Source organism: Salmo salar, chromosome 09, assembly GCF_965601325.2.
Source record: "Salmo salar chromosome 09, fSalSal1, whole genome shotgun sequence".
NCBI lineage: Eukaryota > Metazoa > Chordata > Actinopteri > Salmoniformes > Salmonidae > Salmo > Salmo salar.
The window spans coordinates 86,020,001-86,044,070 of NC_138299.1; the positions used below are offsets into that span (position 1 = coordinate 86,020,001).

The window sequence follows — 24,070 nt, forward strand, 5'->3', positions numbered from 1 at the left end:
AGAGGAGAATCACCTTTGTTTGGGAGTAAGGAGGATGAAGGTGAGGGGTCAGGGTTCCAGGAGATAAAAGGCCCCCATGCTACACAGTCTCCTAAGAGGGTGGGTGGACAACAGAGGTACCCTGGAGGGTTTTTACGCCCTGGTATGAAAGGGAAGAGGATCAAGGATAACAAGAGGAAACCTAATAAGTCTGTCAAGGAGCTCGACCCCAACCGCTGGGCTGAGATCCTAGCCAAAGCTAATGCTAAACCTCCAACACTACCGCCTACAAGGCAACCACCAACTACACCAACAACAAAAACAGCAACGACAATGACAGCCAAAACCACTACTACTACTACCACTACTACTCCTAAACCCACTACTTCTACTACCACTACTACTCCTAAACCCACTACTTCTACTACTACCACCACTACTACTCCTAACCCCACTACTTATCCTACTACCACTACTACTCCTAAACCCACTACTACTACTACCACTACTACCCCTAAACTCACTACTTCTACTACTACCACTACTACTCCTAAACCCACTACTTCTACTACTACCACTCCTAACCCCACTACTACTACTACTACTACTCCTAAACCCACTACTACCACTACTACTCCTAAACCCACTACTACTACCACTACTACTACCACTACTACTACTCCTAAACCCACTACTACTACCACTACTACTACTCCTAAACCCACTACTACTCCTACTACCACTACCACGAAAAAAACTACAACAACTACGACCACAACAACTACTACTGCTCCTCCTTCAACTACCAGAACAACCACAACTAAAAAGCCCACCAAGAGCCATTCTAAAACAAGTCACCACACAGAAACAGAAGGTGAATTGGACTTTTCCGAAAAGCAACCTGAACCTTTACGTCCTCCACCTAGAAAACATGTGACACAGGCCCCAAGAGGGAAAGCATTACTTGTAGACCGTGGTAGAGGTAGAGGAGGTCCAAACCCAGATTCAGACTCGGTCATAAACCTGTCTGTTACAGAAGCTCCTCAATCCGTCACACAACCAATGCAGCTAGAGGACAAGCATGTGGGGAGGGAGAGAGAGAGAGTGAACCAGAAGAACAATCCTGTTTGGACAAACAGACGAAGACCCCCTTACAGACGGGGCAGACCCCCACAGAGGCGGGTTCGACCTCAGAAACCCTCCCTCCCCTCATCACACAAACCACAGACGACACTCCCTCAACCCGCAACAAGAGTGGAAAAACAAGAATCTACTGCATCGCAAAACGACAATTCTAAAATGGAGGACAATATTACAGAACACATACCCACCATTTCAACACATGATGACAATGAGCCTGTTGATCCGATCATTAAGCCCAGCACTGCTACAGACAAATCAGATAGCATTCACATAAAATCATTAACACCAGAGGTGAAAGACCCTAGTATAGTTAACCCTTCAAACAGGGAGCATGTGTCTGCACCAGAGACAATCACCTCAGCAGAAAATCTACCTCCCCCAACTGAGGTGCCTCAACAGGAGAGGACATGGGAGAACTTAAATAAACAGGATGTTATTAGACAGACTACCCAAAACAGGCAAACATCCCCAAAGATAACAACAACAACAAAGCCCACTCATATTAATTATGACATTAATTTAAAACCTAATTTGTCACATGATATGGTTGCTATGGCAACACCCGTCCTGACTAAACTTGACGTTTCAGATAAAGGAGCTGCAAAGCCAGAAACCCCTTTAACAAAAGTACATTTTCTAAATCCAATTCCTAAAAAATCACAAGATAAGACACAAACACATTTGAGAACCGTTGCAAAAGGCAGTGCTGCTCGGGAGGACATTCTGAGGAACACACACAGAAACTCATATAAAAAGGAGGAGGATCACTCTCAAATGAAACCTGACAGTCCCAGTCTCCCCATCCACCCCTGGATCTACCAAAAGAACGTCCAAATGAGAGTTCAAACCACCCCTCCACCCCGCGCTCCCACCCCCTATTGGCCTTATAGCCGCTTCCCAGTGTGGCCCTCAGTTCATGGTTCAGGGCCACATCCTGCCTTTACGGAGAGGCCCATGCTTTTCCCCCACCCAGGGGGCCGGGGCGTTGGGGTCACCAATCGACCAGAAATCACAGCTGAGACTGTCAGGCCCACAGCGTTCATCTCTGCTTCACCGGGCAGTGGCATGGCAGCCCCGCTGACCTCCCACCCACCCCACAGGGGCCCAGGCCCAGCCAGCAGGACCCGACAGCAGGACCTCTTAATGCTCTCCAAGCTCAGAAACAGATACAGACAGGCTCAGCTGGACCGTATTTCACAGCTAGGGAAGAGAGTGACAACTAAGCCCAAGATCAGTCACCCTACACCTAGACCTCACTACCAGCCTCCCACTCCATCATACAACTACTGGCATGTGCCCCCCACCACCTCCCTCCCCGTGCCCACCAACAGGCCCTACTCCACAGCCAGTGTCCTGTACGGCAGCCGCTGGCACTACAGCCACTGGGGCCCGAGGAGGCTGAGCACGGCCCTGCCATTCCCCAAACTGATGGGTAGTGGAGTGAAGCCTAGGATCACCTCTGTGAACACAGTCAGTGTGTCTGCCCTGGCTGAGGGCGATGTGCTGCTGCCCTGTGAAGCATCAGGAGACCCACAGCCAACGCTCTCCTGGACTAAAGTCTCTACAGGTATTTAAACACTTTTATTGTGAAAGACTTTGTAGGGTAGAAACAATTATTGCCTCTTTGCAGTGAATTACAGTATAGTATCTCTGTAATGCATGGCATAAATATTTTGACTTCAGGCTCTTGTGAGCTTACCATTGTAAAGAATAATATCCAACAGAAATACTATATTTTACAAGCTTGTGAACATTCAAGGAGTAGCAGAAATAATATATGCATAGGCTAATTGAGGCAGCAAAGGATTAGACAGACCTACAGACCTATATCTATCCTACCCTGCCTATCTAAGGTCTTCGAAAGCCAAGTTAACAAGCAGATCACCGACCATTTTGAATCCCACTGTACCTTCTCCGCTATGCAATCTGGTTTCCGAGCCGGTCATGGGTGCACCTCAGCCACGCTCAAGGTCCTAAACGATATCATTACCGCCATCGATAAGAGACAATACTGTGCAGCTGTATTCATCGACCTGGCCAAGGCTTTCGACTCTGTCAATCACCACATTCTTATCGGTAGACTCAACAGCCTTGGTTTCTCAAATGACTGCCTCGCCTGGTTCACCAACTACTTCTCAGACAGAGTTCAGTGTGTCAAATCGGAGGGCTTATTGTCCGGACCTCTGGCAGTCTCTATGGGGGTGCCACAGGGTTCAATCCTCGGGCCGACTCTTTTCTCTGAATACATTAATGATGTCGCTCTTGCTGCTGGTGATTCTCTGATCCACCTCTACGCAGACGACACTATTCTGTATTCTTCTGGCCCCTCTTTGGACACTATGTTAACTAACCTCCAGACGAGCTTCAATGCCATACAACTCTCCATCCGTGGCCTCCAACTGCTCTTAAATGCAAGTAAAACTAAATGCATGCTCTTCAACCGATCGCTACCCACACCTGCCCGCCCGTCCAGCATCACTACTCTGGACAGTTCTGACTTAGAATATGTGGACAACTACAAATACCTAGGTGTCTGGTTAGACTGTAAACTCTCCTTCCAGACTCACATTAAGCATCTCCAATCCAAAATTAAATCTAGAATCGGCTTCCTATTTCGCAACAAAACATCCTTCACTCATGCTGCCAAACATACCCTCGTAAAACGGACTATCCAACCGATCCTTGACTTCGGCAATGTCATCTATAAAATAACCTCCAACACTCTACTCAGCAAATTGGATGCAGTCTATCACAGTGCCATCCGTTTTGTCACCAAATCCCCATATACTACCAACCACTGCGACCTGTATGCTTTCGTTGGCTGGCCCTCGCTTCATATTCGTCGCCAAACCCACTGGCTCCAGGTCATCTATAAGTCTTTGCTAGGTAAAGCCCCACCTTATCTCAGCTCATTGGTCACCATAGCAACACCCACCTGTAGCACGCACTCTAGCAGGTATATTTCACCGGTCACCCCCAAATCCAACACTTCCTTTGGCCTCCTTTCCTTCCAGTTCTCTGCTGCCAATGACTGAAACGAACTGCAAAAATCACTGAAGCTGGAGACTCAAATCTCCCTCGCTAACTTTAAGCACCAGCTGTCAGAGCAGCTCAAGGATCACTGCACCTGTACATAGCCCATCTGTAAATATTTTATTTATTTTGCTCCTTTGCACCCCAGTATCTCTACTTGCACACTCATCTTCTGCACATCTATCACTCCAGTGTTCAACTGCTATATTGTAATTATTTTGCCACTATGGCCTATTTATTGCCTTACCTCCCTTATCCTACCTCATTTGCACACACTATATATAGACTTTTTCTATTGTATTATTGACTGTATGTTTGTTTATTCCATGTGTAACTCTGTGTTGTTGTTTGTGTCGCACTGCTTTGCTTCATCTTGGCCAGGTCGCAGTTGTAAATGAGAACTTGTTCTCAGCTAGCCTACCTGGTTAAATAAAGGTGAAATAAAAATTAAATAAAGACATTTGTAAAATATATTAACAAAATGGCACCACCTGAGTGTGCTCAACTCATGCTGTAATATTTGAAAGAGAGACCCTTGACAAAAACTCCAAAATGATTCATTGCATTAACATTAGGACGCAAGCCTAATCCAGAGTACCAATGATGTGCTTCTCTCTCCTTTCAACAACAGGTGCTACCGTCCAAGCCAACACAAAACACGGACAGAGATTTGAAGTTGTAAAGAACGGCACCTTTGTGATTAAAAACGTTCAGCTACAGGACAGAGGCCAGTACCTCTGCACGGCACAGAACACATTTGGCTCGGACCGAATGGTCATTACCCTGGCTGTGCTGACCCAGCCTCCCAAAATCATAGGTCCCCACTCCAGAGAGGTCCCAGTGTATTTGGGGAAGGCTATAAGCTTAGACTGTGTAGCCTCTGGCAAGCCCCAGGCTCAGATCTCCTGGATTCTTCCAGACAGGACCTTTGTGCGTGATGTGGGAGCTCTTGACAGGTCAGCCTCTCTGCTGGCTAACGGCACCCTGAGGATCCAATCAGCTAACTTCTCCAGTAAAGGCGACTATAGGTGTATCGCTAGCAATGCGGCCGGGGCTGACACAGTGACTTTTCACATCCACGTGGCAGCGCTACCGCCCACCATCAACGAGGAGGCCTCGGAGAGCATCGTCATCCAGGAAGGGAGAAGTGTGTACGTCCACTGCACTGCCAAGGGAGAGCCTGCGCCCGTGCTAAAGTGGAGCCTTCCTGCAGGGGTACATGTCAAACCCTCCCAGTTCCTCGGCAGGAGACTGTTTGTCTTTCCCAATGGGACGCTGTACATTAAGAACATTTCTCCGGAAGACTCGGGGAGGTATGAGTGCTCTGTGACCAACGCAGTGGGCGCGGCCAGGAGAGTTCTGTACCTGAAGGCCAGGCAGGAGGTCCCCAGCCTGCGACTGTCACACCACCCCTCCCAACAGCACAGAGTCACAGCCATGTATGGCTCCACTGTGTACCTGCACTGTCCAGAGTCCACTGGCTCTCCCCGTGGCACTCTGTGGCAGCTACCGTCCAAAACATTGCTGGAACATCGCTACAGGTAACTCCACCATGCTAGTAATCAAACCTATATAGGGGTTTTCCTATAAAAATAATACACTGTGCTGATATTGATTAGGTATCAGAGATCTGAATAATTGCTATAATTATTCATTAAGCTAAATGATTTCACAAGGCCTTTAGAAGTCATATTTTTTCCCATTAGTATTATCGGTTGAGATTCTGTACTATAATTCTAATCGCTTTCCCTTCAGTGACCTTATAAAGAACTTCTCAACTATTACAGTCCTCAATTTCAGGGAGGTTTAATCAAACGCAATTATTTTTTTCAAACACAATTAGTGTAATTCAAAACAAGCTATCTGCTGGAGCCTGACCAAGGTCAACCAGCCTGTGATCTCAGGGTCAGAAACCCTGATGGGTCCCACTGTCAGAGACTACATTCTTAAAAAATACAAAATAAGGTTCTTCAGAGCAATGCCATAGGGGAACCATTTTAGGTTCTCTGAAGAACCTTAAATGGGATGGTTCTTTGAAGAATTACACACACTCTGCACCTTATTTTATGCAAATAAGGTTGTTGAGCATTATTTTCATATTGCCCAGGGTGCCTTTTGAGTGAATTTTAGTTACCAGTACCACCCATGACTGTGCTTGATAGTGAAAGAGAAATGGTTGCTGCATTCATTCATTTTCAGTCCTGTGGCCTTCACCAAGTGGGATCTTAAGTGAATGTGTTATTATTCAAATTCAATGATTTAAGACAATACAATACCTATTTCATAAAGCCTAATTTTTAGGCCTGTTTTACTCTAATACAATGGCCTTTCATAGTTTACAGGCCATATCAGGCATACCAGTCACATTATTCTGGCTTGCAAAGTGATGTGTAATTCCTATTGAAAGCCACCTGGAGTGGGAATAGCCAACATCTAAACTGGAACAACCATTTTAATAACGGGTGCAATAAGTAACAGATTTGATTCGTTTAGAGAAATTATGTTATTTATATTTGAGTAGCATAATATTGTACATGATAAAAAAAATACAATCAAGAAACATGCAAAAACATAGATATAAACCAAAAATCAACCTGCAATAGAGCATGCTGGGAAATATGGTAATGATAGGCATGGTTTTGGTTCAACTCTGGTTATTAACACCAACACGGGGGTTCTTTTACACCACTGATTGTTAATTTAACTCTTGAATCAATACTAGAAATGTTACACTGAAATATCAACACTAGTTAACACTGGCCAATTTGCTGTGTGCTATTAAATGGACATGCTTCCATCTAAATAACCTTTTAGAATTCTAAAGACCGTAGATGCCACGTCAAGAACCCCACACTGAACTCAAAGGTTATTTATCGGGCAAGAGTTCTCCAAGGAACCTTAAGAGTTGAGGAAGAACCTTTTAAGAACCTTCATTTTTTTCAGTGTAAAAATATTCTTTACGGTCAATTTGCAGGGTGCCTGCCAATTAATTCCTGCTCAACATGGTTCCCAAACAGTGGAACACTAGTGGCACAGAATTCAGTAAGACAAGAGAAGCAGGAAATGGGAGAAGCACCGTTGTACAAATACAAAGTATCTATTGTGCAGTTACATTATATAATTACACTATAATTGAAAATCCAGGGTAACTAAATGGTGTAAATCATTGCACATAATTTGATTAGAATGTATCTTACAACATAATACATTTTAAAATGTTCTCAATGTCACTAAAATCATATTGTATTTGTGATTAAAAACCAGGGTTTGGAACCAAAATTATTCTAATTCTAATTGTTTCGTTCTGAACGGAACCATAATTTTTTTTTGTTATGTTCCACTGTTCTGAGCAGCAAAATAAAGTTCTGAACTGGTTAGAACCCCCAAAAAGTACCAGTTCATATCATTACTTTTGTTCCTTTTCAAACCTCTGACATATACATATATATACTGCTCAAAAAAATAAAGGGAACACTTAAACAACACAATGTAAATCCAAGTCAATCACACTTCTGTGAAATCAAACTGTCCACTTAGGAAGCAACACTGATTGACAATAAATTTCACATGCTGTTGTGCAAATGGAATAGACAACAGATGGAAATTATAGGCAATTAGCAAGACACCCCCAATAAAGGAGTGGTTCTGCAGGTGGGGACCACAGACCACTTCTCAGTTCCTATGCTTCCTGGCTGATGTTTTGGTCACTTTTGAATGCTGGCGGTGCTTTCACTCTAGTGGTAACATGAGACGGAGTCTACAACCCACACAAGTGGCTCAGGTAGTGCAGCTCATCCAGGATGGCACATCAATGCGAGCTGTGGCAAGAAGGTTTGCTGTGTCTGTCAGCGTAGTGTCCAGAGCATGGAGGTGCTACCAGGAGACAGGCCAATACATCAGGAGATGTGGAGGAGGCCGTAGGAGGGCAACAACCCAGCAGCAGGACCGCTACCTCCGTCTTTGTGCAAGGAGGAGCAGGAGAAGCATTGCCAGAGCCCTGCAAAATGACCTCCAGCAGGCCACAAATGTGCATGTGTCTGCTCAAACGGTCAGAAACAGACTTCATGAGGGTGGTATGAGGGCCCGACGTCCACAGGTGGGGGTTGTGCTTACAGCCCAACACCGTGCAGAACGTTTGGCATTTGCCAGAGAACACCAAGATTGGCAAATTCGCCACTGGCGCCCTGTGCTCTTCACAGATGAAAGCAGGTTCACACTGAGCACGTGACAGAGTCTGGAGACGCCGTGGAGAACGTTCTGCTGCCTGCAACATCCTCCAGCATGACCGGTTTGGCGGTGGGTCAGTCATGGTGTGGGGTGACATTTCTTTGGGGGGCCGCACAGCCCTCCATGTGCTCGCCAGAGGTAGCCTGACTGCCATTAGGTACCGAGATGAGATCCTCAGACCCCTTGTGAGACCATATTCTGGTGCGGTTGGCCCTGGGTTCCTCCTAATGCAAGACAATGTGGCTGGAGTGTGTCAGCAGTTCCTGCAAGAGGAAGGCATTGATGCTATGGACTGGCCCGCCCGTTCCCCAGACCTGAATCCAATTGAGCACATCTGGGACATCATGTCTCGCTCCATCCACCAACGCCACGTTGCACCACAGACTGTCCAGGAGTTGGTGGATGCTTTAGTCCAGGTCTGTGAGGAGATCCCTCAGGAGACCATCCGCCACCTCATCAGGAGCATGCCCAGGCGTTGTAGGGAGGTCATACAGGCACGTGGAGGCCACACACACTACTGAGCCTCATTTTGACTTGTTTTAAGGACATTACATCAAAGTTGGATCAGCCTGTAGTGTGGTTTTCCACTTTAATTTTGAGTGTGACTCTAAATCCAGACCTCCATGGGTTGATAAATTGGATTTTCATTGATTATTTTTGTGTGATTTTGTTGTCAGCACATTCAACTATGTAAAGAAAAAAGTATTTAATAATATTATTTATTTCTTTCAGATCTAGGATGTGTTGTTTAAGTGTTCCCTTTATTTTTTTGAGCAGTGTATATATACATATTTTACATTTAGCTCGACATTAAATTACTTCACCAATCAGTGAGGATAGAGGAGTTCGCTACACTCGTATTTCACTACACTCGCATTAACATCTGCTAACCATGTGTATGTGACAAATACATTTTGATTTGAGTTTGCTGTGTAGTGGGCAAGTGGTTTAATCTGTATAGGAAAGTCGTTAAGAGCAAATTGCATTTTGTCATAACAGCATGGTTTAATCATAATGAAAGACAAACACACACACTGTGCTGCCAGTCACAGTGTAGGGTGTGAGATGCAACAGAAATGTTTATGGTTAGGAGAGAGGATGGAGGAAGCTTGCCTTGAAGCACTTTGTTGTGATTTTTGTGGGACTGGAAAAAATTGCGAGTAACATAAAATAATGTTATTAACCGGTTCCCATGCTTCTAAAATAACAGTTCTGTTCCGGAACAGTATAGATCACTTTCATTTTCGGTTCGGGTTCTGTTCTTCAAGTAATTGTTATTTTCTTGTTTTCGGTTCTGTACTCTGAACCGGTTCCAACCCTTGTTAAAAACATTAATATTGTGTGTCTATTTCTTTCATAATCAGCCCTGAGAGACCTGTCACCGTGTTCTCCAATGGGACCTTACGGATCCTTCAGCTGACTGAAAAAGACGGAGGTAGCTACCTGTGTATGTTCCAGAGGCCCAACGGTGAGGACATGGAGCTGTTCCAGGTGCAGGTGCTCATGATGCCACCTAAGATCGAACATCTGGCCACAGCTCAGAAGAGGGTGACCTCCGGGGAGAACTTCCAGGTGGACTGTGTTGCCTCAGGTCTCCCTGACCCAGAGGTGTCCTGGAGCCTCCCTGATGGAACCATGATCAACAACGCCCTACAGTCGGACTACAGCGGCACCCGTTCTCGCCGCTACGTCATCTTCGGGAATGGAACACTGTTGCTGCAGCAGATGGGAAAGAAGGATGAGGGGGACTATACATGCCATGCTAAGAATGAACTGGGGGAGGATGAGATGAAGGTGAGCGTCAAAGTAGGCCCTGACTTCCCCCGAATCACATCCAAGGCTCAGCTGTTGCTCACGGCCCGACTAGGAGAGTCTGCCTATATGACATGTCAGGCGACTGGGGAGCCTCCACCAACCATTGTGTGGCTCTCCCCAAGCAATGACGTCATCACATCCTCTTCAACCAAATACCAAATCTTAGATGATGGGACTTTGGTAATAAAGAAGGTGACTTTGGCCGACCAAGGGAAGTATGCTTGTGTGGCAAGGAGTTCTGCTGGGGATGACATCAAGAACATTAAGATACAAGTAGAACCAAGAGAGCCACACATCAATGAACAAGGTGGAAGAAGCAGTATGAAATTGTTGGCAGTATCTTATCAGACAACACTGCTCGACTGCAGAGCGGAGGGCAAGCCTGAGCCACGCGTTTCCTGGGCCGCACCCTACGGCCTCTCTCTGCCAACGCCTTACCTGGGAGGACGCTTCCAAGTCCACAAGAATGGGAGTCTAGAGCTACGTGGAGTGAGGAAGACAGACGAGGGTCAGTATGTGTGTTTGGCCAAAAATCACTTGGGAGAAGCAAGCCTGGCAATTGATCTTCAAGTGGCATCCATAGCAGAGAAGCCAAGCTTCGCCATGCCGAACATTGAGATTTTACCAATAAAACAAGATGGAAGTGATGTCACTCTGGAGTGTCCTGCCCGCGGTAAGCCAAACCCAGAGTTTGTTTGGATCCTGCCAAATGGCACAGCGCTGATGCCAGGCACTAGACATCAACACTTCACTCACTATAGAGGAAACGGGACGTTGCGCATCGCCCAGACAGTGACAGCTGACAAAGGGGTTTACCGTTGTCTGGCGAAAAACGTGGCTGGGACTGCAGAGAAGCGATATGCTCTAGAACCAGGAAGAAAGCCTGTGATTCGAGGCACAACAGGGGTCATGAAGATCACGTTTGGCCAAATTCTGAACCTGCCGTGCTCTGTGGATGGCTGGCCACAGGCCTCAATCACATGGACCCTACCAAACAGCCTGGTCCTGGACAAGCCCCAGGTTGTTGGGAGAATTACATTTTTATCAAACGGCACGCTTCAACTCAAAGAGGTCGCCACATTTGACAGGGGAACCTACGTCTGTAAGGCCACCAACACATTTGGGTCATCTGCGTTGTCATACCCAGTTGCAGTTATGGTGTATCCTCCAAGTATCACAAACGCACCCCCTTCCATCACTAGAGTCCACAGAGGTTCATCAGTAACACTTAACTGCATCGCTGCAGGCATACCAAAGCCTGAAATAACATGGACTCTACCTGGAAGAACGACACTTGTTCCCAACAACCGTTTCACGGCACAGGGAGGAATTCACATGACGGTTGAGGGCAGCTTGGTCATACAAGACCCAGTGCTTATGAACTCAGGGATTTACAAATGCAATGCAAAAAATGCTCTAGGAAGTGACTTCAAAGCAACATATCTTCAGGTGATCTGAGCCACAACCAAACAGAAGTGCCTAATCTAATTTGACAATTACACTTGAATGTAAAACTTAATCCTCTAGAATGCCATATGTACAGTGTAATTATGTAACCTTACCATTAATGTGCATATTATAAGAGAAAAATAGTGTGAACTCTAATATCACTAACAAGGAAAGGAGAAAAAGGTCTGCTTTAATTGTTGGCAGAAATATAAGCATATAAAAACTTAACAGATGTGATTTAGGGAATGCTCTCTTTTCTTTGAATTTATAAATATTCCTGTATGTAAATATCTAAGTATACTGTGTTGACTGAACTCACATTGTTGGTTAATCTATATGCCTTTTTTACTAAGATACAGCTTGCAGGTGCCTAGTGTTACTTCTGACAATAGAAAAAATAAAAGTGAATCACTTACACAGGAATCTATCTGTTTGTACACCCTCTCTGATTGTGCGAATCCCATTCTGAGGCATGCTTTCAGATTTTATGCAAACCATTTGGAACAAATGAGCCTTTCATAGAGGGCGTAAAAGGAAGCTTTGTGTGATACAAATGTTCTAATTGTTCTACAGAGCTAATCAAAATGGAGACCCAGCAACTAAGTCTACCAGCTATTAATTTATTTAATACATTGTTAATACATATTTGGGAAATTTTACTTCATGACTAGACCTAAATATTTAATTATAATAGGCCTAGGATATCCAGTGCAATGTGGAAAACATGCATCACTGGTGCACTCACTTACTTGAAACCTCTCAGTATTGATGTTCACCTTGTACAGCAAACACTTGTCTTATCTGGACAACAGGTTAGAGGCCAATGCATTTGCGCCATTTTGGATGATGGCATCTGATCAGCTGAATGGATCACATGATTTTTCAAGTGTGAAATCAAACCTGAGTGAAAGACATTTGTAGGTTACATTTGAATACATGTAAAAATGTATATGGCAGAGGAATAAACAATGTTGACAGGTTTGTGTTGACAATCTAAAGATTGTTAAATATTAGCCTACTGTAGCCTTATTCATTTCCTCTTTGATATAGGCTATAAATCACATTAAACATTACCATTGTGTTTACTGACTAGAAACAATTTTCTATGCATATTTACAGTATTTGTAAATAGGGGAACATTGCATTTAGCCTTCTTCAATGAAGCTGCTTGTGAGGGAGTGGGTCGCTGTTGTTGCCGTGCCTGACTGCCTCACCTTCCCCCATCCGCGAGACCAGTGCACAACTGTGTACATCATTTTAGCGTAATGGCAAATGAATCTTTTGAAAATGAGGGAGGTACCGGTTCGAGAAACTCAAGAAATACAAATTTCACATCATCTGTGGATCTCAGCACGTCCTTAGATTCAAGTGTTCAGACTCGAATATTTAAAATAATTGTAATCGGGGATTCAAATGTAGGGAAGACCTGCTTAACCTTCCGCTTCACTGGGGGAAGCTTTCCCGAGAAGACGGAGGCGACAATCGGTGTTGATTTCAGAGAGAAAGCAGTGGAAATAGAGGGCGAAAAAATCAAGGTAATAGGCTAATTTAGCATCTGGTCGGGACACTGCCGTTTTTATTTGTTTATTTGGGTCAATTGACCATTTATGTGTTCGGCTTTAACCGTTATAAATCTATGCATGACATGTCAATAAACCGAGTAGAGAATTATTTCTCTCCTGAGTCCATCAATTTATATTTAATGGCCTGTTAGGTTGAATCTTTCTTTTAATTAATAGATCATTCAGCAATGTTGGCATGGTTTTAAAATTACGGAATTTACCGTTTAATTTCAGATCACCATCATATCCCCAGTTCACCAACCGTTTTCTCTGCATGTGCCACTAAGGCCTAGTAACTATACTGAACAAAAATATAACGCAACATGCAACAATTTAAAATATTTCATTGAGTTACAGATCATGAGAAAATCTGTCAATTTAAATAAATAAATTAGGCGCTAATCTATGGATTTCACATGACTGGGAATTCAGATATGCATATGTTGATCACCTTTAAAAAAGGGCCTCACAATGGGCCTCAGGATCTCGTCACGGATTTTGTGCATTCACATTACCATCGATAACATGCAATTGTGTTTGTTGTCCATAGTTTAGGCCAGCCTATACCATAACCCCACCTCCACCATGGGTCACTCTGTTCACAACGTTGACATCAGCAAACTGCTAGCCCACATTGACTCCATACACGTGGTCAGCGGTTGTGAGACCTGTTGGACATACTGCCAAATTTTCTAAAATTATGTTAGAGGCGGCTTATGTTAGAGAAATTAACATTAAATTCTCTGGCAACAGCTCAGGTGGACATTCCTGCAGTCAGCATGCCAATTGCACACTCCCTCAAGACTTGAGACATTTGTGGCATTGTGTTGTGACAAAACTGCACATTTTAGAGTGACCTTATATTGTCCCCAGCACAAGGTGCACCTGTGTAATGATCATGCTGTTTAATTAGCTTATTGATATGCCACACCTGTCATGTGGATGGAATATCTTGGCAAAGGAGAAACGCTCACTAACAGGGATGTAAACAAATTTGTGCACAAAATTTGAGAGAAATACGCATTTTTGTGCATATGGAAAATGTCTGGGATATTTTTATTTCAGCTCATGAAAAATGAAACATGGTACCAACACTTTACATGTAGCGTTTATACTTTTGTTCAGTGTATATAAAAACACAAAATGTCAGTGTAGTACAACCTCTGAATGCCCCCGCCCCAAACATGATGACCTAATCCCAGTGTATCTAGCAACAGACAGTGACATCGATAGATATTGTGATGTTTTTACAATATTATCTCTTCATCATGACTTCTCATTGAGATTCACCCTCAAAATAAAAACCTTTCCTCAGTATGAAAACATAAGCAATAGAGCATCTTTGTTCCAAGTATCAGTTCTTTTATTTATTTTATTCAGAAATGGAAGACATGCAGTAATACAGTCTTCAAAATATAGTGCCTTCCCCACAGGGCACAAACTGGTTGAATCAGCGTTGTTTCAATGTAATTTGCCAACGTATTGTGACATGGAATCTGTTTAAAACACACTGGATTTGCAAAAATTCATCAACATATCATCAACTTAAACTGTTGTTTTGAAGGTGAAATTTCAACCCCAGGATTATGTCATGATGGGAATAAATTTTTAGGCAAATCTTCAATTTCTTCAATATCAACTATGAGATTAAAAAAAACTATTGGCTGGGCATCCACAGATTTAAACAAGGCCAGCCGTGCTCAGCTTTCGTATTTGTCACAGACTCTTAGCAATGTGCTATTGGGAGAATCCTCACCCTAAAAATTAAATAGATTCACTGTTGCTATCAAAGTCATTTCAAATAGTAGGTTTAACAGTAACCATACTTGATGAATCAATATCATTAATGATACTGTTTAGGCCTATATAGCATTTGTAAAGTCATCAACGTCTATTGTTACAATTCAACCCAGAATTCAACTGAAAATAAACAATACAGGCGTAGGGTTTCAAGCTCTGGTTGATTTCAAATTTAATCTACAGGTTATTAATTAATATGTTGGTTTTCTCATCTCCGTCTCAATCAAAAATTGAAGTTAAACAATAGGACTAAATCAAATCATAGACTAAGATACAGTAGAATAGGACAGATTACAGTATACATATGAGATGAGTAATGCAAAATATATCAACATTATTAAAGTGACTGGTGTTCCATTATTAAAGTGGCCAGTGATTTCAAGTCTATGTATTGGGTAGCAGCCTCTAATGTGCTAGTGATGGCTATTTAGCAGTCTGATGGCCTTTGAGATAGAAGCTGTTTTTCAGTCTCTTAGTTCCAGCTTTGATGCACCTGTACTGACCTCGCCTTCTTGATGATAGCGGGGTAAACAGGCAGTGCCTCGGGTGGTTGTTGTCCTTGATCTTTTTGGCCTCACCTCCTCCCTGTAGGCTGTCTCGTCATTGTTGGTAATCGGGCCTACTACTGTTATGTCATCTGTAAACTTGAGTTGGAGGAGTGCGTGGCCACGCAGTCATGGGTGAACAGGGAGTACACGAGGGAAATGAGCACACATCCTTGTGGGGCCCCAGAGTTGAGGATCAGCGAAGTGGAGGTGTTGTTTCCTACCTTCACCACCTGGGGGAGGCCCGTCAGAAAGTCTAGGACCCAGTTGCACAGGGCGGGGTTGTTGTTGTAGTCAATGAACAGCATTCTTACATAGGTATTCCTCTTGTCTAGATGGGATACGGCAGTGTAACGGCGATTGCATCATCTGTGGATATGTTGGGGCAGTAAGCAAATTGAAGTGGGTCTAGGGTGTCAGGTAAGGTAGAGGTGATATGATCCTTGACTAGTCTCTCAAAGCACTTCATGGTGACAGAAGTGAGTGCTGCGGGGCGATAGTCATTTAGTTCAGTTACCTTTGCTTTCTTGGGTACAGGAACAATGGTGGACATCTTGAAGCATGTGGGGACAACAGACTGGGATAGGGAGAGAACAACACTCCGGAGGGTGGCATTTCTCTCAAGCAGACATTCACAACTAAGCGACAACATTTCTCTCAAGCAGAAATTCACAGATAAGCTACAACAACATTTCTGACTCATTCTGCCACTCACCAGACAATCTCTTGTTTCACAATCATACCACAAACTGGAACTGAAGCCAGTAGGTATATCTTGTTTAAATGTTTATTTGGTTTTGTTGACAAAACACAATTCAATATCACTTTTGCAATAGAGTAAAAAAAATGATATGTTGGATTCACGACTCCTACTCAACCAAAAATAAAAGTTAAAGAAGAGGATTAAGTCAGTGTCTCAGATGTAACTATCCAAGCAGTAGATCTCCTTTAAATGTTGATATTTGGTTGCCTGGTCAACAGAACACAATTCAAAATCAATTTTATTATACAGTTAATGGCCTAAAGAGTAACACCTCTGTGACCACATTGAGGGTACTGTAACTATAATGTCCTCTTATATAATCATAGAAAGTGTTCATGTTCAAGATAGCATGCAAAGGTCGCAGGTCTGTGGAGATCTTCACAGCTGCTATAATAAAGCATCTCAAACAGCATTGATCACTTTTTGTTCACCTTTATTTAACCAGGTAGGCAAGTTGAGAACAAGTTCTCATTTACAACTGCGACCTGGCCAAGATAAAGCAAAGCAGTTCGACACATAACAGAGTTACACATGGAGTAAAACAGTCAATAATACAGTAGAAAAATAAGTCTATATACAATGTAAGTAAGGGAGGTAAAGGCAATAAATAGGCCATGGTGGCAAAGTAAATACAATATTGCAATTAAAACACTGGAATGGTAGATTTGACTGTAGATGAGTGTGCAAGGTAGAAATACTGGGGTGCAAAGGAGCTAAATAAATAAATAAATACAGTAGGGGAAGATGTAGTTGTTTGGGCTATTTATAGATGGGCTATGTACAGGTGCAGTGATCTGTGAGCTGCTCTGACAGCTGGTGCTTAAAGCTAGTGAGGGAGATAAGTGTTTCCAGTTTCAGAGATTTTTTAAGTTCGTTCCAGTCATTGGCAGCAGAGAACTGGAAGGAGAGGCGGCCAAATGAGGAATTGGCTTTGGGGGTGACAAGTGAGATATACCGGCTGGAACGCGTGCTACTTATACTATACATAGGGTACATACTTTTAATGTAATCTCAACAGCAGTACAGGTCATGTGGCTGTGCTATTAGATGAAGGGCAGGGATGACACGAAGTTATATAAATAAGCAAAATGTCAGTCATTGTATTCCTATTTCAACTTTGCTTTATGGTTGAATCCCAGTGTTAACATTTAGATGACAACTAAACCAAAAATCTGACTTTGTTCCATTGTAATTTGGATGTGCTTTTAAATGGTTGAAAGCATAGTTATAACACATTGGGAATTCAACTAACTTTTGTCTGTCTTTGATAGTGAATGTAGGTTGTAATTTCATCTGTCAACATCTCAATCAGATATTACCCAGTTGTCCACGTTGAAATGACTGACCAGTGGGTTTGATCTCTTATGATAAAAGCATCAATGTGGAATTATTCTAATTGTCTGCCCTTTTGGGAATGGTTCATGCCCACGGGCCGCATAACGCAATGGTCCTCCAAACATAATTGTTGCGTTCCCTCCAAGAGGTGTACGTAACACCCTGCTACACTCAACTCCCCATGGAGTGAAAAAGGTATGTGACTGTAGGTGCGGGTAAGGATGACCAAGGCAGAGAATATTACCGTTTACAGGGAATTTATTCTCTTCAAATGGTAAAGTGGCAAAAAGGGGGCTGGATGGAACCAAAGCAAAGAAAGTAAAAGTTAGAGTCCCCTCTCCTACCTTACCTGCCTACCCACTACCCACCTACTCTTAACGCCACCTGGCGCGGTAACCAAAATACAGGGGGTGGTCCACCCAGGTCTTACCTAGTGTGCATAGACAGAGTACATACTACAGGTATATGTATGCCCACAGGCCTCTTGCCTAAACACTCCCAAGGTGCCTTCCCGGGAACAATTGAAACAGAATAATTCACCAAACTCTGTGAACAATTTGAATAAACCAAAAACACTAGGTACTATAGCAAACACATACATCTGCAGGACTGGGTACAAAATACTTTACAACAAATTTACCAGACCAACAACCAACACAGCACATACAAAGAAGCTCTCCCTCCTAACAAAGGAATACTGGCTTTTAAAGCTGCAGAAGGAGTCGGTAATTGCAGACAGCTGTATCCCCTGATGAGAGGGCAGGGTCAGAGCTCCAATCTGCAATTTGGCCGACCAATCAGCTGCTTGGAATCCAGGAAGCCATCCTGAAACACACACATACAGACACATACAAACCCACAACAACGCTGAAACTGGGGAACGTAACAATAATGCAATGGTCCTCCAAACATAATGCAATGGTCCTCTAAACTTAATGCAATGGTCCTCTAAACTTAATGTAATGGTCCTCCAAACATAATGCAATGGTCCTCTAAACTTAATGCAATGGTCCTCCAAACATAATGCAATGGTCCTCTAAACTTAATGTAATGGTCCTCCAAACATAATGCAATGGCCCTCTAAACTTAATGTAATGGTCCTCCAAACATAATGCAATGGTCCTCTAAACTTAATGCAATGGTCCTCCAAACATAACGCAATGGTCCTCTAAACTTAATGCAATGGTCCTCCAAACATAACGCAATGGTCCTCTAAACTTAATGCAATGGTCCTCCAAACATAACGCAATGGTCCTCTAAACTTAATGCAATGGTCCTCCAAACATAACGCAATGGTCCTCCAAACATAACGCAATGGTCCTCTAAACTTAATGTAATGGTCCTCCAAACATAACGCAATGGTCCTCTAAACTTAACGCAGTGGTCCTCCAAACATAACGCAATGGTCCTCTAAACTTAATGTAATGGTCCTCCAAACATAACGCAATGGTCCTCCAAACTTAACGCAATGGTCCTCCAAACATAACGCAATGGTCCTCCAAACATAACGCAATGGTCCTCCAAACATAACGCAATGGTCCTCCAAACATAACGCAATGGTCCTCCAAACTTAATGCAATGGTCCTCCAAACATAACGCAATGGTCCTCCAAACTTAACGCAATGGTCCTCCAAACATAACGCAATGGTCCTCCAAACTTAACGCAATGGTCCTCCAAACTTAACGCAATGGTCCTCCAAACATAACGCAATGGTCCTCCAAACATAACGCAATGGTCCTCCAAACATAATGTGCATTTTCCTAGTTAGTATTTTCCAGTCTAGTATTTATTCTGATTATGTCTCAACCCTCATAATCCCAGATAACACACATATGTCTGTCCAAAGTAGGCACGATATATACAGGATACATCAGGAAGATGATGTTTAGACATTGTTTGCTCATTGGCAAGATGTCTTTCAGATGTGTGTAGAATACCTACATTCTAAATTCTACAGTTCTACATCTTTTATATGTTGGCCAGGCGTCAACATTATATTCTGATGTCTTGGCGACGTCTTCCCAATGTGCAAACACTCTCCAAACGACATATTCCCTATGCAATTCAATACGTCAGCCAAAGGTGTGCGTGTTTACTGTGATGCATTATCTAGAGATGTTTTCCCATTTCTCTCTGACCAATACATACGATTCCTCTCTGACCACTGGATGTGTTATTACTCCTCAACAGGTTCAGGTGTGGGACACTGCAGGACAGGAGCGCTTCAGGAAGAGCATGGTAGAACACTACTACCGCAATGTGCACGCTGTCGTTTTCGTTTACGACGTCACCAAGATGGCCTCATTCCAGAACCTGAAGACGTGGATCCAGGAGTGCAACGGGCACCGTGTCTCACCCACTGTGCCTCGGGTACTGGTGGGTAACAAGTGTGACCTGGTTAGTCATATCCAAGTACCCTCCAACACTGCCCTCAAGTTTGCAGACGCCCACAACATGCTGCTGTTTGAGACCTCGGCGAAGGACCCCAAGGAGAGCCAAAATGTGGACTCCATTTTCATGTGCCTGGCATGTCGGCTGAAAGCCCAGAAGTCCCTGCTGTACAGGGATGTTGAGAGGGAGGATGGAAGGGTTAGGCTTTCACAAGAGACAGATGTTAACAAGAGTAACTGCCCTTGTTGAGGCTCCTCCACTCTGCAATGATTCCTCATCTCCTTTTAATACTGCTGTGACTTGAATTGAACAATTTAACATAAACAACGTAAGGCGAAGATACTGTTCTAATGTTAACATTTCTTGAAAGAATGTGCCTGCAGTTATTTCAATTTTTCTTCTTAAAAATTATAATACTGTTTTGCTGTCTGTCTGTCTGCCCCTCTCTTGTTTTACTCTCTTTCTTTGATATGTTATCATTATCACATTCTGTAATAATGGCCTTAAGACAAGAGAGGTCATCCAGTGGTGTTTGTAAAGTATGTTTATTTATTTTGTATTTGAGTTGTACATGTCTGCTGTCAGTATTATCATGTATGTACATGTCTGCTGTCGGTATTATCATGTCTGTACATGTTTGCTGTCAGTATTATTGTTTCATGCAATATACTTGTGTGTAACATGATTGTCACAATCTCACAAAGGGACTTTCATAAAGACTATTTGGGCTTCACACTGACGTACTGTATATGTGCTGCAATCGTTTTACATTTGTTGAGTATATTGTTTGTGTTTTTTAACTATATTTGAAGACATATCCACTAATAATCCTTCACATTGAATTGTCATAACCATAATGCAGAGGATGGGGAGGCAACGATGATGGTTAGCCCAATACCCTCCCGCCGCCCCACCAGGGGTTTCTCTGGGTTCAGGTCTGCTATTGCTGCTTTCTGTTTTCTCTCCATTGATCATCATCATATTTCTGATCGTCATCAAAACATGCAATTTGTGACCGTTTCCTGTCTTTGCCTCAAAATTAAATATTCAACAAATATCATGTGTTCTTTATTGCATTTTGAATCTGGTAATCACAAAGCACATACTACTAAAAATAGCGTTTTGAGGTGAGGATCTTTCACTTGACACAATTTTCAAGGTTATTAAAAAAATGTAGTGCAAAGAATCTCCACTAGATGTTGCAGAAATTGGTAGTCGCAGTCTGACTCATGAAAATAACATTTCATGTTACTTAGCCAAAGAGTCAAATTTTACACACTTCATAATATCTAAAATTGTTTATTGGATCCTTTGGGATATTTATTGGATCTGTTCATAAGACAGTGAGACACTAAGCCTATTTTAAGCATCTTAGTCCTCCATATTAGTCCCCTCCTGTAGTCTGTTCACCCACGACTGTGTGGTCGCGCACGACTCCAACACCATTAAGTTTGCTGACAACACAACAGCGGTAGGCCTGATCACCGACGACGATGAAACAGCCTACAGGGAGGAGGTCAGAGACCTGGCAGTGTGGTGACATGACAACAACCTCTCCCTCAATGTCAGCAAGATAAAGGAGCTGATCGTGGACTACAGGAAATGGAGGGCCGAGCACGCCCCCATTCACATTGACGGGGCTGAAGTGGAGCGAGTTGAGAGGTTCAAGTTCCTCTGTGTCCACATCACTAAAGACCTGTCATGGTCCAAACACACCAACACAGTCATGAAGAGGGCACGACAATGCCTCTTCCCCCTCAGGAGACTGAAAATATTTGGCATGGACACTCGAACCCTCAAAATGTTCTACATCTGCACCATTGAGAGCATCTTGACTGGCTGCATCACCACTTGGTATGGTAACTGCTTGGCATCCGAGTCCAAGGCGCTACAAATGGTAGTGCATACAGCCAAGTACATCACTGGGGCCGAGCTCCCTGCCATCCAGGACCTCTATACCAAGCAGTGTCAGAGGAAGGCCCTAAAGATTGTATATGACTCTAGCCACCCAAGTCATAGACTGTTCTCTCTGCTACCGCACGGCAAGCAATACCGGAGCGCCAAGTCTAGGTCCAAAAGGCTTCTGATCGGCTTCTACCCTCAAGCCATAAGACTGCTGAACAATTAATCAAATGGCTACCCAGCATATTTTTTAACTGACTCTCTTGCACACTCACTGGACTCTACCCACACACTCACTACACTGACACTCCAGTACACACATACGCTCACACACACAAAACACGCACACACATGCATTCATATTGACGCCACACACACACACACACACACACACACACACACACACACACACACACACACACACACACTCTTTCACACTCTTCACATATGCTGCTGCTACTGTTTATTATCTATCCTGATTGCCTAGTCACTTTTACCCCAACCTACATGTACAGTTGAAGTCGGATGTTTACATACACCTTAGCTAAATACATTTAAACTCAGTTTTTCACAATTCCTGATATTTAATCCTCGTAAAAATTCCCTGTCTGAGGACAGTTAGGATCACCACTTTATTTTAAGAATGTGAAATGTCAGAATAATAGTAGAGAGAATGATTTATTTCAGCTTTTATTTCTTTCATCACATTCCCAGTGGGTCAGAAGTTTACATACACTCAATTAGTATTTGGTAGCATTGCCTTTAAATTGCTTAACTTGGGTCAAACGTTTCGGGTAGCCTTCCACAAGCTTCCCACAATAAGTCGGGTACATTTTGGCCCATTCCTCCTGACAGAGCTGGTGTAACTGAGTCAGGTTGTAGGCCTCCTTGCTCGCACACACTTTTTCAGTTCTGCCCACAAATTTTCTATAGGATTGAGGTCAGGGCTTTGTGATGGCCACTCCAATACCTTGACTTTGTTGTCCTTAAGCCATTTTGCCACAACTTTGGAAGTATGCTTGGGGTCATTGTCCATTTGAAGACCCATTTTCGACCAAGCTTTAACTTCCTGACTGATGTCTTGAGATGTTGCTTCAATATATCCACATAATTTTTCTCCCTCATGATGCCATCTATTTTGTGAAGTGCACCAGTCCCTCCTGCAGCAAAGCACACCCACAACATGATGCTGCCACCAACGTGCTTCACAGTTGGGATGGTGTTCTTCGGCTTGCAAGCCTCCCCCTTTTCCTCCAAACAAACTATTTTTGTTTCATCAGACCAGAGGACATTTCTCCAAAAAGTACAATCTTTGTCCCCATGTGCAGTTGCAAACCGTAGTCTGGCTTTTTTATGGCGGTTTTGGAGCAGTGGCTTCTTCCTTGCTGAGCGGCCTTTCAGGTTATGTCGATATAGGACTCGTTTTACTGTGGATATAGATACTTTTGCACCTGTTTCCTCCAGCATCTTCACAAGGTCCTTTGCTGTTGTTCTGGGATTGATTTGCACTTTTCGCACCAAAGTACGTTCATCTCTAGGAGACAGAACGCGTCTCCTTCCTGAGCGGTATGATGGCTGTGTGGTCCCATGGTGTTTATACTTGCGTACTATTGTTTGTACAGATGAACATGGCACCGGCAGGCGTTTGGAAATTGCTCCCAAGGATGAACCAGACTTGTGGAGGTCTTAGAGTCTTGGCTGGTTTCTTTTAATTTTCCCATGATGTCAAGCAAAGAGGCACTGAGTTTGAAGTTAGGCTTTGAAATACATCCACAGGTACACCTCCAATTGATTCAAATGACGTCAATTAGCCTATCAGAAGCTTCTAAAGCCTTGACATCATTTTCTGGAATTTTACAAGCTGTTTAAAGGCACAGTCAACTTTGTGTATGTAAACTTCTGACCCACTGGAATTGTGATACAGTGAATTATAAGTGAAATAATTTGTCTGTAAACAATTGTTGGAAAAATTACTTGTGTCATGCACAAAGTAGATGTCCTAACCGACTTGCCAAAACTATAGTTTGTTGACAAGAAATTTGTGAAGTGGTTGAAAAACAAGTTTTAATGACTCCAACCTAAGTGTATGTAAACTTTCGACTTCAACTGTACATATTACCTCAAT

At 43.2% G+C, this 24,070-nt stretch overlaps 2 protein-coding genes across 2 annotated transcripts in view; both read left to right on the forward strand.

The window, feature by feature from the left end:
- The window catches only part of si:ch211-159i8.4 (matrix-remodeling-associated protein 5-like), a 21,406-nt gene extending 9,337 nt beyond the window's left edge, over positions 1-12,069 (forward strand). The window contains exons 5-7 of the mRNA XM_014212679.3: positions 1-2,689; positions 4,787-5,696; positions 9,747-12,069. The exon at positions 1-2,689 is cut by the window's left edge and continues 1,340 nt beyond it. Of these exons, the coding sequence (XP_014068154.3) occupies positions 1-2,689; positions 4,787-5,696; positions 9,747-11,655 (5,508 nt within the window). The 3' untranslated portion in view covers positions 11,656-12,069. The remainder of the gene's footprint in view (positions 2,690-4,786; positions 5,697-9,746) is intronic.
- A 99-nt stretch (positions 12,070-12,168) lies between these two features.
- Positions 12,169-21,100, forward strand: rab33a (RAB33A, member RAS oncogene family). The gene is made up of 2 exons (XM_014212750.3): positions 12,169-13,181; positions 19,843-21,100. The coding sequence occupies exons 1-2, from the start codon at positions 12,912-12,914 to the stop codon at positions 20,290-20,292; spliced, it is 720 nt and encodes a 239-aa protein (XP_014068225.1). The 5' UTR covers positions 12,169-12,911; the 3' UTR covers positions 20,293-21,100.
- The last annotated feature ends 2,970 nt before the right edge of the window (positions 21,101-24,070 follow it).